The sequence below is a fragment of the Dermatophagoides farinae genome, chromosome 4 (genome assembly GCF_024713945.1).
Source record: "Dermatophagoides farinae isolate YC_2012a chromosome 4, ASM2471394v1, whole genome shotgun sequence".
Taxonomy (NCBI): Eukaryota; Metazoa; Arthropoda; class Arachnida; order Sarcoptiformes; family Pyroglyphidae; genus Dermatophagoides; species Dermatophagoides farinae.
The window spans coordinates 2210285-2227518 of record NC_134680.1 but is presented as its reverse complement, the minus strand read 5'-3'; the positions used below and the strand labels follow the sequence as shown (position 1 = coordinate 2227518).

Sequence of the window (17234 nt, the reverse complement as noted above, 5' to 3'; positions counted from 1 at the left end):
AATAATAATCACCTTTAACAAAAAAAAAATGTCATATTTAAATTTTTTATTGTCGTTGATTCTACTTTTGTGATTATGAAATTTTTTTTTTTATTGAATAGAAAAAAATAAAAATCGCAAAGAATAATAATGAATCTCCTATTTTCAAAATTGTTTGTTTTATTTAATCATTTGTTGTTGGTGGTGTGTGTTTTGGCCAAATACAACAACAAACCAACTGGATTCAGATAAAAATACATAAGGTGAAATTGAATTGGTATTAGTTTATTTATTTTTTTTTTGTTTGAAGTAGTTTATATTTTTTTAAATTTTTTTTTTCGTAAAATTTTTCCGTACTTATTACAAAAACGTCATCGTCTATAATGAATGATAACGATAATGGTGGACAACAACAGCAATTAGTTGAACGTTTTCGTTCGGCAATTATGGCTTGTTTGGAAAATTTTCACATCGATTTACGACGACCAAATTGTGTTCATTACCAAAATGGTTCGAAACGATTATTATTCAGTGATCTTTATGATATGGTCGTACAAATGACAAGATTACTTTCTATGGATGAAAATTCCAGTGAATATATCTATGAAATCTATGCTGAATGTGCAACAAAAGCGTTCGAAAAATTTGCCGAAAATCTTGAACATGATCTACAATCATCAAATAATAGTGGACGACAGACATTATGGACACTTGGTTCATATCAATCGAATAATAATCAATCAATAATTCAAATGGCTAAAATATTGATTGAATTTTGGTCGAAATTCAAACGAAATGTATTACCATTTTTAATGTTAACATTTCAATACGTTGAACGAATACGACACCAACAACAACAACAACAATGTCGTCGAATGATGCTTGAAGAACTTACACGAACAATTTTTATTGAAATTTTTTTCGAACAATCATCATCGATTGTATCAGAATGTTGGAAACAATTAATCATTGATTATGTATTGGATAAACATCGACAAATTCAACAATATCTTTGGTATCGAAAACCATCACAACGATTACCATTGGAAACGGATTCAATAATTCAATGGCCACTATTTCAACAGAATCGTTGCATAAAAATGCTTCAAGATAAAAATTATATGGTGATCAGAAATCTAATTCAAGTACTATTGGATATTGGTACGAATCAGGCGATTTATTATAAAGTATTTTTGATACCATTTTTAGAAACATTTCTGGACACATTTCTTGTTCGAATGTCCGATCAATTGTTGAATGAATTTGTATCATTGGAATATTTGAATTTTTCAACAAATTTCATACAAATGCAATCTTGGTTTTTTAGCTCCATTTTGTCATTACCTGAAGAATCGTTAAAACAAATCAATTTGTTTACAATTGAATTTCTTATTGTACGATATGCTAGCCGATTAATCAATGGCAATAATGAACAAGATGATAATAATAATGATGGATCATTTAAATCAATGTTAAATCATAAACATTATGATCGTATGACACAATTCTATTCATTAATGATGAATATAACTGCGGACAAATTTTTGGCTTCAAAACAAAATATATTGATTAGCCGATTTGTAGATTTTCTAATCAAATATCACAATGAACGTATCAATTGGTTTGCCAGTCAATATCGATGCATAGGACGAAGTGAAGCGATCGAATTTGTTCAAGCAATACTTCAGGAACATGATCATTGGGATAGTGTATTGAATAAAGTTTTTAAGAGTAATAATAATAATGGTGATGGAAATCGAAATGGTGACCAAAAAGTAATCGATTCGATGAAACCATTTTCAACATTGATTGATAAATATCATTATGAATTAATGAAAATTGATTCAAATGTATCACAAGCATTAGCTTTTTATATGCATGATCTTTTATCTAAAGATTCGATGATAATGTCATTACAACAACAACAACAACAACAACAAACAAAGGCGGTAGAATTTGAAACTCGTATCGAACTATTGAATCGTATCAATTTCATTATTGTTTATATAAAGGATATAAATCAATTTTTTGATTTTGCCAAACATTATTTTGCACAACGTTTGTTAACGAATTTATCACATTTCACCAATGAACAAGAAATGGACATGATGAATGACATGAATCATGTGATCCGTTTGAATTTTATGTCCAATGGTCAATCACGAAGTTTTTTACAGAATCTAAATGATTTTAAAAATATTGCCGATGATTATCTACATTCATTCATAAAAGTCAATATCAGTAATAATAATAATCGACGACGAAGAATGGTAAGAAATTTGCCTGATTCTTCAGCCATAGTAAATGCAGGAACATGGAAATTAACAGAATTTGATCGCTGTTGGATATCATCACGATTATCACGATCATTCGAATCATTGGAATATTTATTTCGACAACAATATGATAATCAAAAATTATTTCTTAATACAAAATATTCAACAGCTGAAGTATCAATGAAAATGTTCAATCATGATGCTGTTGTTGGTGATTCATTGAAACAATCATTAATATTATGGATGTCATTACATCAATTTGCCATCATCGAACAATTCAATCGACAATACCAACGATTATCATATGAAATGATCGACAAAGAAACAGAATTTCAAAAGAAAAATAATCTTCGTATTGCTTTATTATCATTGATTTATTGTGGTCTAATTCGACCAATCATTATTATTGGTCATAATCAACAGCATCAGCAACAACCATCAAACAAGCCAACAACATTAGAATCAATACAATTTGAATTGAATGATGAGAAAAGATTTTTACAATTAATCGAAACGAATCGTTGCTCAAATCGATTAATACGTTATGAATATGTTGATTTCATTAATCATCAACCGCTTGATCCGGAAATGGCAAAAATTTTTCCAACAATTGTACATATATTGACCGATGGTGTTGATTTAGTTTATTCAATGTCATCGACATCGGTTGAAGATTGGAATCTTACAAACATTCTAAATTCGCGTACAAATACAACAGTAACACCATCAGATGATAATAATCGACTATTACATCACCGATCACGATCATTTCGACGACATCAACCACCACCACCACCTAATTCATCCATTGAATCAATAGTATATCGACGACTAATATCATCATCAAGAAGATTATCATCTCAACAGCATTCAACACCATCACAATTACCAGCAGCACGTACATCATCATCAACGACAGCAATTGAAAGTCCAAATCATCTAGATTCAAGCATCAAAATCGATGCAGCCATTGTACGTGTCTTGAAACGTTTGCGTTATCTACCGAATATTTCGGCCATTTATCATGCCGTACGAGTCGAAATGTCAAATGCATCCCGTAAACATTTACCACCGACACCTTCGATTGCTAACATTCAAGAATCAACACGGCCATCAAATCGACCATCGAAAATTAATTATCATCAATCAACGTCATCAACATCATCATCACAGCCAATGCCACCGACACCATCATTACAGAATACCAACATTTCAATGAACGATATACAAACACGATTAATTCAACTGATTGATAAACGTTATGTTCGCCGTAGTAATGATGGTGGTTTTGAATATAATATCGAATGAGATGAGATTATGAATGGAATGTTTGTCGTGTGAATGTTATATTTTAATCAACGAATTTTGAGAAAAAAATTTTAATTAAATTTTGAATTTTGTTTTGAGAAAAAATGCAGTAAAAATATCTTTATTGATCATCACTATCAACATTATTGATGTTGTCATTGTTGTTATTTGGTTTAAAATTGGCACCAAAAATATCTTTCTGATAAACATTGTTAAATTCATTTTGTATAGATTCCAATGTGATCAATGAATCGTTATTGATTTCGACTATCGGCTGCTGTATTGATTGTGCACCGTCATCAATCGATATAAGTGAATCACAGGAATTCTGTTCAACGAATTTAATCGAATCAACATAATAATCATCTTCATCATTGATCCAATTATAAGGAATATGGCGAAACATTAATGATGAATAGACGACATCAGTTTTGGGTCGAAAATTCGATTCGGTTACCAAATGTAAATGTGTTAAATCTCTAGATTTAGCATTACGTAAATTTCGTTTCAAATGTTTTCGTCTTGTTTTTGTTTGTGATCGTCGATTCTGTTGTGATTGCGTAGATTTTGTTGTCGATTTTGTCGAAGTGGTTGTCGAATCATTATTTGAAATTCGATTTTTAGATGATGATGATTTCGGTGATTTCACTATCGATGATTTTCGTCGTGTTAATGTTGATGGTTGTGGTAATTTTATCACCGATCTACCTAATCTTGATTTCGATGTTTTCAAAAAATTTTTAATGAAATTCATTCTACGTTTTTTTAATGTTCGCTTGTTTGGATGTTGTTTATGATCTTCGATAGTATCCAATAATTCGATTGATTCTTGATCCATATCATTTGTTGTTTCGTATTTTTGTTTCGGCATTTGTCTTCGTTTTGTTTATTGTTCTTAAAACTGTTTCTGCTGCTACAAAAAAAAAAAAAAAAAATTACACACGTCAACTAAATTTAAAAACTGAGTTACAAATAAAAAAAAATTGTCAACGTTTTTTAAAATGAAAAACACAAAAAAAGTTTTTATTCAATTGTTTCCAATTGAATTTATTAATATAATATTTTATTTAATCAACTTTGTAGAGCCATTTTTTCGAACAATTTCGGATCTATACCTTGAATATCACCCATAAATCGTCGTTGTAATTGACTAAATGATGCATCCAATTCGAAACGACCCGTGTGAAGATAACGAAGATATGCATGTGCAAAATTTATTGGATATTCGGAGAAAATTTCTGTGAATCTTTCAGGTGGCCATTTTCTTGCTAGATCGATGCGAAGTTGATCCACATAGAATGCACGATTATGTATAGAAATTATTTCATTATTCGGATTATTTGGATTCTGAAATCCTTGACATTGTTCCTGTAATTTTTGTAAACTTATTGTTGTTGGTATTGTTGTTAGCATTGGTGTTTCTCCATTGATCCACAATGAATAAGCATCAGGTATTGAACGGCCATATGTTTCCACAAAGCTACATTCAGGAAATTCTAAATTCTGTTCTGATTGTCGACTTAAAAACACTAGAATACGAGTACGATTTTTATGATATTTATCCGTCATTGTGGCAAGAAAACTATAACAATCATTAGTGGCAAATACATCGGTAACACGCATACGTTGATCACTCATGATCGGCAATAATGGTGGATGAGCTTTAGGCAATCGATATGTATTCGGATTCTGTCCATCGAATAAATCAACCTGTAGGTAATAAAGTTGACCATCTTCACTTAGCAACAGTAAACGATTCCGAGTTGCGAAAATTCGAGCAAATTTTAACGGTTCATTCACCGTTTTTTGTTCATTCACATTTATCATTCGCTCAAATGTATCACGTATAATGATAGGAAGATAATCTTTTCCAAAGTCAAGTCGTGGACTAATACGTCCGAATAGAAATATTAATGTTGATGTTAGTAATGCAAATCCATGTTGAAAACAGGCAATATCGATTAATTGTCGATCGTCATCACTATCTTCTACAGTGAATAATGTGGGCATAAATTCTTCGTGTATAAGAAATCCTTCCCATACACGTAATTTTTCAGGATTCGATATAATCGAATGATTAAATAACCATTTCCATAAAAATAATTCATTTGATTTAGTTAATAATAATGTATAACTTTCACCTGTAGAACATCGTTTAATATCGGGCCATTCTTCTTCACCCATCAATGGAAATAATTTTCGAAAACGTTCCACACAATCATTTTCATTTTTTGCCGGTATTGAAGTAAAACTTGGTACAAAAATATTTCTACATCGAAGACAATTTTGATTATCCATTGTAAATAACCATCCATTATCATAGGTTATCCATACAATACGTCGTGATTGATCAAGATGATCCAAATTAATCCATGGTACCATTGGACTACGTTCATATACATATGTCGCAAACCATGCTACATATCGATAGCTGAGATAATTATTTTCTGCCATTAAACTCAATGGTTTTATTGATTGATGATGTTGTTGGCCTTCAGTCATCATTCCAAAATTTCGGATGAATAATTGTTGAATAATAGCTATACGACCATTATCACATATGAATATTTGTTCTAAATTTTCTGTCAAAAATCTTGAATCATAATGACAAATATCATTCAAAATGGGCCATTGAGTATAATCCTCAATTCGATTCAAAAGTGGTTGTATAGGTTGAACTATCGTTGTTGTTGTGGGTTCATGTTTTTCCTGTGGTAAAATACGTTGTCGAATTGGTGCTTTTCGAACGGTTGTTGCTGCCACCATTGGTGAGGTTTTTGCTGATGATAATGTTGGATTGAAATATGTTACCGGATTTTGATTCGGTATTTCAACCTTGACCGGTGTGAACAATGTTGGCGGTATTTCTGTTTGTTGTGTATTTATATCAGATAATTTTTCTATGACTAAATATTTTCCATGTTGTTGTTTTTGTTTCTGTTGTTCAAGATTACTGGATACAGCAGAATGATAAAATAATTGATCAAAACTTTGTATCGAATCAATGAAACGTCGTACCCAAAGGAAGTAATCATAATCGACGTTAAAAATACCATTATTATGTAGATAACGTAAGTATGCATGAATAATATTCGGTGGAAAATTTGCCAAAAATTTTTGCAATGATTCTGAATTCCATTTATTGAGGCATAAAGTAGAATCGATAAAATAAATTCGATTTTTTAATCGATAATCGGATCGAACCATCATTGGTTGGATCATTAAATCGGTGTTGTTCACGGCAAATAATTAGATTATTGTCAATGGTAGCAAATGTTTCGACAAAATTAGGCGTTTCACCATTCACAAACATTGCATATGCATCGGATATCGATTGAAATAATGTTGTTTTTCGTAGAAAAATTGATTGATGATTGGCCGATTGTGATTCAATAGTAGCCAACCATGTTTGCCATTCATCTTTTTTGTCATTATCATGACCAATGATAACGAAATCATTGTTAGAATAATGAGCATAAATTTGTCGAAAATTTCGATGATCATTTAGGAACGAAATTGAAAATTGATGCTGTGTATTCATCGTTGTTGGAATTTGTTCATATTGTCGATCAAGATTGATAACAAACATTTTATGATTATTCGATAGAAGAATTAATTGATTTTTCGATGCAAACATTCGATCCATATGAAATGATTCATGAAATGTACGAAAAAACATAATTTTTAAATCGATACGTAAAAATTCTGATGGAAATGATAATCGTACTTGATTCGAACAATGACCATATAGAAAGATCAATTGTTTTTCGGTTAAAATGGCGAAACCATCACGAAAGCCAGCAATATCAACGAATCGATCTTCAAGATTACCATTCTGAACAAGAAATTTACTTGATTCAAATAAAAAAAGATTTCTGTAATTATTTGGGCTAAAATTAATCGGCAATGTTGATGATGAATTATTAATTTGTTGATAATGATGAACAAAAACTATCGGATTTAGATGATTAGTATTTAATGCAATTAGAAAGCCATTGCCTACGATAAATTTTCGAAAATGATCATTCATCATTTCGATTGGTAATTGTATTTGATGAGATTCAGTAAATATATTCAGACAGAAAATCTTCAGCTTTCGATTCAATATAAATAGAAATGGCGAATCAAATTGTATAGAAATGATTTGATCAAATTGCAAAATTGATTCATTCAATTCGATCCAATGATTCGAACGTAATGATGATGTTGATAATGGATAGGCAAAATTGGCTAACCAAACAATCGCTGTCGGAATAGATGATGATGTTGTCATTGATTTTCGTGGAAACATTATGGCAATTTGCCCTCGATCCATAATAAAAATTCCATTTAAATTTCGCCAATATTGGGATGGACATCGTGAATAAATTTCATAAACTATTGGAAAACAATCAATTTCTTTAATTTGATAATCGGGATTCGATTGAAACCGCATCTGTTGTTGTTGTTGTTGTTGATGTTGTGATGTTTTCAGCGATGGCTGCTGCAGATGATGTTGTGGATTTTGTTGTTGTTGTCGTACTATTATCTGATGCTTGAATATTGGAGATCTAGCTTTTACACCGATTCGTATTAGATTCTCTTTCGTTATTATTTCCGGTTCAATTTGTTGCCATGAAATTGAATTAGGTGGATGTGAATTAAATTTAAGAATCAAATCCATTTCGGATAATGGAAAATTACCCGAAGCTGCTAGTTGGAGTGGTATTGGTGGTGGTTGTTGTGGTTGTGGTTGTATAGATTTGTTAATCAAAAACGATTCGGGCCATTTTCCATCAACATGATTTGGTTGTTTCATTACAACTTTGTCTTTGTCGTAAAAAAAAAATTACAATCTCAAATTTTACAAATTAATACCTGATGATATATTTATTTTCTCCAGTGTATTTAATTTAATATTTGATATCAATTCAATTTTCAACAATATCAAAATTCAATTTATATATTATTATTATGAAATTAACTATTCACATCATTTTTTTTTCATTTTCAGATTATAAATAAAAAACACACACATACACTAAAGCCATCTGACGATTTAAATATAAAATTCATTTTTTTTTTTGTCACTGTCAATATATATATTGAAAATCAAAACAAAAAAATCCAGAATGTGAAATGAATGAAAAAATGAATCTATATGAACAACTTGAATCGTATAAACAAAATAATCAAATCATATGATTGGATTCTTATTTTATTTTGGGAGGATTTTTTAATTTATTTTTTTGATAATAATAATAATAATCATCATAATCATCATCATCATCATCATTATTATTATCAATCCTTGATTATAGCTCAAAAACAAATCTTAACTTATATATATCCTCTCTAATAATAATTATCGAGCATTAGAAATTTCGTCTTTTTCGGTAATCCTTTGAGATGAAACAATAAATTGATCAATAATCAACCAGTTATCACCACCACCACCACCACCACCATTAATCACCAAAACCAACAAAAAATTTTTTCTATGAAACTCAAAAATATGAATTGGGCGTATAAATAAATATGACTATCATCATAATCATATCCATGTGATGTGAGAATGGAATACCATTTGCTTGCCAATCAAATGAATAATTACAACACGATGAAACCTTGACAAATGATCAACGATCGATGTTTGTATGTGTGATTATAAGATCAACAACAACAAAAACATCAACTACGACGACGACAACAAACCACAGAACGTAATGTATTTTTTTTCTAATAAATATAAAATAGATGTACAATTAAGAAATGGTGAACAAGTTGTTCGGAACAACTACGAAAAAAAACCAGAACGAAAAATCTTTTGATTTCATCGATTAAATTTGATACGAATTCGATGATACTCTAACACACACACACACACAATATGTTTGTAATCCCAACAAAAAAAAATCCCCATCATAAAAATGGATACAAATATCATAATGATGATGATGATGATTGATTGATTGAATTGAATTAGATTTGATTCGATTCAAAACTATTATCATTATGATCATCGGATATACCACCACACAAAAATATACACAATAAATGTGTGGAAGAAGCAGGGCCAATAACAAGTGTATGTTATTTTTCTAATAATTGTGAAGAAAAGAAAAATTGTTTCTATCCAATTTGCTTTGTGTGTGTGTGTGTGTGTGTGTGTGTGTGTGTATGTGTGTTTGATGTTTATGTGGCATGGCATCCATTAAATGATATATTGTTTTTTTTCTCGTTGCCATTCCTGATGTGTGATATGATTTTATAATAAAATTAATATGATGATGATATTGGATAATATAATATAATGAACAGGTACATTTATACTCTTGTTTTCATCATCATTATAGTGACAATCATTTTATTGTTGTTTTTACAGCAACAACAAAAACAACAACAACAACAACAACAATCATTTGATCTTCATCAGAAAGTAAAAAAAATAAATATTAATTTTAATCAATCATTGGTGACAGACGATTACGACAACGACGAAGACAAAGACAGCGAACATCATCACCATAAATTAATGATCCAAATGGATCCATTTAAACGTGCTGTTCATCGTCGTTATATTGGTTTAGAAAAAGGTTTGTAGAGAGGTGATCAATTAGATTTTTTTGGATTTTGTTTGTTTCTTTTTTTTTTGAATAATTTGCCTATTTTTATCCGTGATTTTTGTTGTTGTTGTTCTTTCAGAAAATAATTGTGAATGGAAAGGACCATTTCGTTTTATACAAGCTGCCGATACACAATATGGAATGATACATCAATTTCAAACAATTAGCTATAATCAAGCATCATATGATGAATCACGTCCACGTATTGATGAATATAAACGTTCAGCGATTGGTGAATGGCATGAAGAAATGCGTCTATCAACATTGGCAATAGAACAATGGAATCAAATGAAACCTAAACCACGATTTGTTGTCATTTGTGGTGATCTTGTTAATGATTTTCCTGGTGAAGCATTACGACGACGACAATTGAATGATTTTAAAGAAACATTTGCCAAACATCTTGATCAATCAATACCATTAATATTATTGCCAGGTAATCATGATATACTTGATCGACCAACAGTAGATAGTATTGAAAAATATCGGCAAGAATTCGGTGATGATTATTTTGCATTCTGGGTGGATGGTGTTATGTTTCTAGTGATAAATGCACAATACTATAAAGATAATACGATGACCAAAGAGATGGCCGCACATCATGAACGTTGGATTGATTCGAAATTATCCGAAGCAAATGAACATGATTATAAACATATTATTGTTTTTCAACATATACCTTGGTTTATACATGATCCAGATGAACCTGATGATGAGATTGTAAGTGAATTTTTCTGTTTTCTTTGTTTTGAAAAGTTTAATTTTTTTTCTCTTTTTTCAATTTAATCTATGAAATTATTTCAACAATCTCAATATAATAATAATAATTGTAGTTTAATATTGCCATCGATGAACGTAAACGAATGTTGAAAAAATTCAATGATAATGGTATACGTGCCATATTTTGTGGCCATTATCATCGTAATGCTGGTGGACATTTTGAACAAATGGAATTAATAGTCACATCGGCTATGGGTGCACAGATTCCGCCCATAGATCGTAGAGAAATTGCTCGAAAATCTGGTTATCGCATCGTTCATGTTGATGAACATCGGCTTCAACATGAATATGTTGAAATCGAGCCCACGATATCATCGACAACGGCGACAACATGAAAAATAATCTTAAAGAAAAGAAAACAACAACAAAGAAGAAAATCTAATAGAAATAAATAAATAAAAATTGAAAATCTTTTCATATACTATCCGTTTCATCATTCAAATATAATCACATATTTGCCATTAATTTTCGAACAGATCAATTACAATCATTCATCGAAAACGAGATCAACAATGAAAGAGAGATAGTTTTTTTTTAGTTTGGCACAATCAAATAAACATGTACAATTTCACCATCATCACCAGTTAAATTATATTTGAAGAAAACTATGAAGCAATCGAAAATCGATAAATCAATCATTCAAAATCAAAAAAAAAAAAAATTTAAGAGAAAACAAAATTTCCCGTGAACTTATCTCTTTCATTATTGAGCTGTGTAGGAGAACGATGTTCATGTCCAAAAAATATTTTTGTTTATCATTGAATTTCTTAAAGATTTTTGTTTTTTTTTATATCATCTTCAATCAATTCTAATCGTACACCAGCCAACCAAAACCATTATCAATTTCACAAAATGAATAATTTGTCGATGAAATTTTTGCTTCAAATTTTTCACTTGATTAATGTTTTTTTTTATTTCACTAATGACACATAAAAAATGCAAACAAACGAAAAAAAAATAAACAGAAAAGGAAATTGGCACAACCCAAAAAAAAAACCATAAAATGTTTTTTCATTTGCTCTAACCACAAAATTTCCCGTCATATATTTCATGTTTGTCCATTCAATATTATTGATTTAAATGTCCACACAGAATTTTGATATTTAGACAATTATTGTTTTTAAAATTAATTTATTAATTATTGTTGATTATTATTCTTATTTGTGCATGTGAACAAATTTTTTTTTTTTTTTTTTTTTTTAACAACAAAAAACAATAATTTCATTTCAAATTCAAACATTTATTTACATCGGACAGTTATATCGATTGTATCGATTGAATTTTTTTGAAAAACGGTTCATTTGTTTTTTTTTACACACTCAATTATCATTTGTATTCTTTATTTTTTATTTTAATTTTTTTTTTTTTTGATGAATTTTCAACCGAATTTTCTTTCTGTTATCATTCTTGATTAAAATGTGAATGTTTTTTTTTTTTTTTTGCTTTCAAATGATTTGTTTCACCGAATCTTCTTTTCTTTTTTTTCATTCTTTTCGATAATGAATTCATCATCGCTTTGTTTGTTGTGATGATGTTTATGTATGTTTATGTTGATCATTGATGAATGAATGAATGAATAGATGAATTGAATCGAAATAAGAAAAACCAAAGACATTAATCTAATCATTTCATAAATCTGATTTGTTTTCTCATTGTAATCGAATAATATAGCCTCGAGATGGATGAGTTTTAAAATTAGTTAACTAATCGAAATTGAATGAATTTTTCGTGATAATCAGAAAAAAAATGAAAACAAAACAATTGTAATTCAGATATATTTATATAATACAACCATGATCATGATGATCAAATAATGATCCTTCAGCAAAATGAAGGATTGAACGAAAAAAAAAAATATAAAATTGGCCAATTGACCAATTTTCGAATTTGAAAAAGGAAAATATCGAATCGGATCTGTAAACTAAATATTTACACCACCATCACCACCAAAATGATCATCGAAAGAATTGACGTAATTTTTTTTGAATAAACAGTAAACAAAAAAAATCTTGACAGGAAACCAAATTCGAGGTCAACAATTTTTTTGACATTCGTAACCAAAAACAGCAAATTATTTCCGAAATGGCTACGATGGTGGTCTTTTAACACAATCACAAGCGAATTATTCAAGGGCTATTCAAAAGTTCCATCATCATCATCATCATCATCATTCGAATTCTATCGACCTAATTATTATTTGTAAGTAGAAGAAAAAAAAATTCCAATTCATATTTTTATTCATCGATAACGGTTACAGATTACATAACAACAAAAGAAAAAAGGTCAGACAAATATTGTTTTTTGTTTTATTTTGTTTCAAAATGTGTATGTGTGTGTGTGTGTTTGTATTTACATTTAACACTTCATTGATAAAGTTTTCATTTTATACAGATGATTGAATTGGAAAATGAATTCCTCATCCATACATTTTCATTCACTAAACGCATCGATGGAGAAAGAAAAAATTGTTTTTTTTTGCCTTCTAATTTACTCCCTGTGTGTATACATAGATATAACTGTTATAATCAAGTTAGCATGGATTTTTTTTCTATCTAATGTTCATCATTTTTAATGATAAAAAAACAAAATAAATTCAAATTGCTAATATCTGTGTGTGCGTGTGTGTTGAATAAGTGGGGGTACCGATCGGTACCAACCAAGCAACCAACCAACCAACTAAACGAATCTTTGGCGGCTAGTTGTTATTCGTTTGTGAAAAAAAATATTTTTATCCGTTCGAAGCCGAGCAATGATACCAACCAACGACAAACGATAGCTTGATGATTTTTTTTTGATCAAATCAAACAGTAAACACCGTTAATAAAATAGCAAAAAAAAACCTTATCAAATACGACATAAAATCCAATAACCCATCGACTGACCCATCACCTATCATCATCATCATCACTATCAACGACAACAACAACAACAACAACACCCTGAGCATTGGAGAGAAATGGGAGGGGGAGACATATATCCGAAAGGCACAAGCAAGTATACACATAGTAAGTAAGTATTTTACATATTGACCTTAACCTTGATTCGAATTGCTGAAAGATGTTGTTAGATTCGATTACCGGAATATTTGTCTGTCTGTGTGTGTTAATATATACGTGTGTGTGTGTGTGTGTGTGTGTGTGTGTGTATAAATGGTACGAATATTATTTATTTGACCCACATTTTTTTTAACTTTGTTTGTTGTCGATTTGATTTTCAGTCATATATCAATGAGGGAATTTTAATCCTCTTTTTTCCTGTATTTTTATATTTATAAATATATCCGTAAAAAAGAGAAAAAGGATCAAGATTTTTGTTGGTTTTGGAAAAAATTTAAAATATTTTTTTTTCAAACACACACACACACACATTCACATAGTGATATCAAGATTTATAAATTTTCTGTATAGGAAATGAATGATTATTTTTTTGCTGTAAAAAATATATTTTAAACAAAAAAATTTTGTTTTATTTCAAAAATGTATACACATACGTTGATTTTACATTTCATTTGTGGATGGCTCGCATGAAACATTCGATCAGCAGCGGCGTGATGAGAATGAATCCGAAATTATTCCACTGGATTTGGAAAAAAGGAATCAACTGAAACATTGGAAATGAAATCTATTGAAAATGATTCAGAAGCTATTCAAGATATTGGCCAGACATGGAATAATATAGAAAACGAAAATGAGCAAAATAATAATGATGGTACATCATCATCAATGATAAATAATGATCAACAGCAATCGATTAATATAGTGGATAATAACGATGTGAAAGCCGATAATGAAATGAACGATGATCAACAACAATTTTTACAAACATTGAATATGACCGAATGGTCGAAATTGAATAAAAATCAACGACAAAAATTGAAAAAAAACATCGAAATAAAATCAAACGTAAAGAACGTGATGAAATTGAACGAAGACGTGAAGAGGAACGCCGAAAACAACGAAAACAAATGGAAGCTGAATGTAATCGTAAACAGGAACTAGAAAAGGCTGTTGAAGAAGCGATGAAACAAGAAGATGAAGATGATGATAGAATGGATATTGATGAAGAGGATGCACCTGAAGAAGAAAAAGAACGTAAACGTATGCATGTTTGCGATTTTGCTTTGTTATCAAAAACTGGCAATTCAACATCATCCAAATCATCATCGAATAATGGAGTAGAAGTGGCTTTGGATTCAAGCGATCATGAATCCGGAATTGGTTTGTATTCATCAACAATGGCAGCCAAATATGAACAAACATCTTCATCAAAGATCTTCATCTGGATCAAAAAATCTACATGAAGATCTTTCCGATATGGTCGCTGAACATGCATCGAAACAAAAACGTAGAAAACATGATCATCAAAAACAACAGGAAACGTCAAAATCATCAAAAAAATATCAATTTAAATTCTAAAATTGTTCACATCATCATGATCATATTGTAAAATTATCAATTTTTTTCTATTACAATAAAATGAATTAATGATTAGATATAAAATACATATTACCTTAGTCCATCAGACCATTTCCCACGTGGAATATGAGAATATTAAGCCGGGTCCATTGGATCTAGTTGATTTCGATTTTCGACCATCTTTTTCATTTCTCATCGACAAATTTTCTCTCTGTTATATAAAACAATAAATTTTCTACGAAGAAATTGCAATTCGTGTTTATTGTAAGGGTTAATAATCATTAATTTAACAATAATGTTGTTAACCACAACAAACAAATAAAAAAATAAATGAAAAAAAAATCAATTAAAAGAAAGAAAATCTCAATTTGTTTTGTGACTTGTTTATATGTAATGTGTCCTCGTTTTTTTCACATCGATAACATTAATCAGTCGAAATGGGTTTCATCGTCATGAGAAAAGGAGTATTGATGGAATGGGATAGAAAAAAAAACAAATCTAAACTTTTTCTGCAACCCCCTCCCCCACACCACACACTACCAAAAGGACAAAGTTGACATGTTCATCAAGTAAATAAATTTAAGTGGGTAATATTTTTTTTTTCTTTAAATTTTTTTTTTAAACTAATCTTTAGTTATATTATAGGGATCTATCTAAATCGTTCACCTGAATATATATGGAATGGAATGTTCAACAATTATTACCCCTCTAATACTGCCGTCTCATCATTGTCGAGAAAAAGAAAAAAAGATAAAAACGAAGATGATGCTGTTATTCATTTAAAATCATGGATTTGATTGCATGAAAAAAGGATGGATCATTAACCGACGATATTAATTACAAATCTATCCATCCATCCATCCTAACTACCTACCTTCAATCATCATCATCATCATCAAGATCTTGATGATATTTGATGACATTTTTTTCTGCTTTTCTCAACATCGTCACCGTTACTACAACAATCATCATCATATCATTACTTCCTTCTTCATCAATTTACCATTCGAAATAATATTTGTTTCGTTCAAAGGAAATTTTGTTTTTCTTGTTTTTTTTTGTTGCAAGTTTTATCGGTCAAAAACCAACCAACAAGCGCGCATACACAAATCAGTCAAAGGTTAAATTTGAAAAAATATCCATGCGAAGGCAAGTTTGATTAACAAGATCATATCGGAGTAGTATATAGTATAAAATTTAAATGGCGAAAAAAAACTATCCTATCCGTGACCATCACCACTACAAATATTGGACAAAATAACTGAATTCTTCCTTAATTCCAATCATCATTGTGGTTGACCTTTTTTTTCTCTGAAAAATATGATAACTACTAAAAGTATAACAACAACAACAACAACAACAATTTCATTATTTCAACGAAACAAAAACTTTCGAAATATAATAACAATACATTATTAAATCGAATTCAATCAAATGAAAATGAAAAAAAATGATGAAAAGTGAAAAATGTAAACAAACCACCACCACCATCACCCACCAAACCATAATGATGATTATTGTCAAATTGTCGAATCAACAATAAATGACAATGTCATTATCATTTACACATAATGAACAAAAAAACCACAAACTGCACCCATTTTTTCTCTCTATTCCTGATGTTGAAATCATGATTATTATGATGTTGCATTGTTATATGATTATCCTCTTGGTTGTATAATTTGGAATATTTCTAAATCATTTGTGTTTGCATGTCACATTTTAAATGCTATGGAATTTTTTTTTTGCTTTTTCTGATTACTACATTTGTCCAATGACTATATTTTATTTAACTTTATTTGTTCGTTTGTTTCCTACAGAGAATTCACTCTCGTTGTTGAACCAAAAAAAAAAAAAAAAACATGAAAACA

The 17234-nt window shown here is 29.7% G+C and overlaps 4 protein-coding genes across 8 annotated transcripts; 3 read left to right on the top strand and 1 right to left on the bottom strand.

Moving 5' to 3' along the window:
* The first annotated feature begins 348 nt into the window (after nucleotides 1-348).
* On the top strand, nucleotides 349-3563 carry LOC124490188 (uncharacterized). The gene is made up of 2 exons (XM_047052648.2): nucleotides 349-1140; nucleotides 1189-3563. Exons 1-2 carry the CDS (start codon nucleotides 363-365, stop codon nucleotides 3561-3563), a joined length of 3153 nt encoding a protein of 1050 aa, XP_046908604.1. The 5' UTR covers nucleotides 349-362.
* Nucleotides 3564-3928: 365 nt separating this feature from the next.
* Nucleotides 3929-6770, bottom strand: LOC124490189 (uncharacterized). The gene is made up of 2 exons (XM_047052649.2): nucleotides 4679-6770; nucleotides 3929-4476 (listed from the first exon to the last, which is right to left on the bottom strand). Exons 1-2 carry the CDS (start codon nucleotides 6768-6770, stop codon nucleotides 4403-4405), a joined length of 2166 nt encoding a protein of 721 aa, XP_046908605.2. The 3' UTR covers nucleotides 3929-4402.
* A 1960-nt stretch (nucleotides 6771-8730) lies between these two features.
* On the top strand, nucleotides 8731-11411 carry LOC124491253 (serine/threonine-protein phosphatase CPPED1). 5 transcript variants are annotated; one of them, XM_075730215.1, is made up of 4 exons: nucleotides 8731-9265; nucleotides 9928-10138; nucleotides 10248-10888; nucleotides 11002-11411. In XM_075730215.1, exons 1-4 carry the CDS (start codon nucleotides 9200-9202, stop codon nucleotides 11281-11283), a joined length of 1200 nt encoding a protein of 399 aa, XP_075586330.1. In that variant the 5' UTR covers nucleotides 8731-9199; the 3' UTR covers nucleotides 11284-11411. The 5 variants fall into 5 exon arrangements, with proteins under 5 accessions (XP_075586330.1, XP_075586328.1, XP_075586331.1 ...); XM_075730213.1 differs by having other exon boundaries at nucleotides 8737-9265; nucleotides 9899-10138; XM_075730216.1 differs by having other exon boundaries at nucleotides 8746-9265; nucleotides 10025-10138.
* A 970-nt stretch (nucleotides 11412-12381) lies between these two features.
* LOC142597461 (uncharacterized) lies at nucleotides 12382-15585 on the top strand. The gene is made up of 3 exons (XM_075730217.1): nucleotides 12382-13147; nucleotides 13340-13953; nucleotides 14492-15585. The coding sequence occupies exon 3, from the start codon at nucleotides 14913-14915 to the stop codon at nucleotides 15246-15248; it is 336 nt and encodes a 111-aa protein (XP_075586332.1). The 5' UTR covers nucleotides 12382-13147; nucleotides 13340-13953; nucleotides 14492-14912; the 3' UTR covers nucleotides 15249-15585.
* The last annotated feature ends 1649 nt before the right edge of the window (nucleotides 15586-17234 follow it).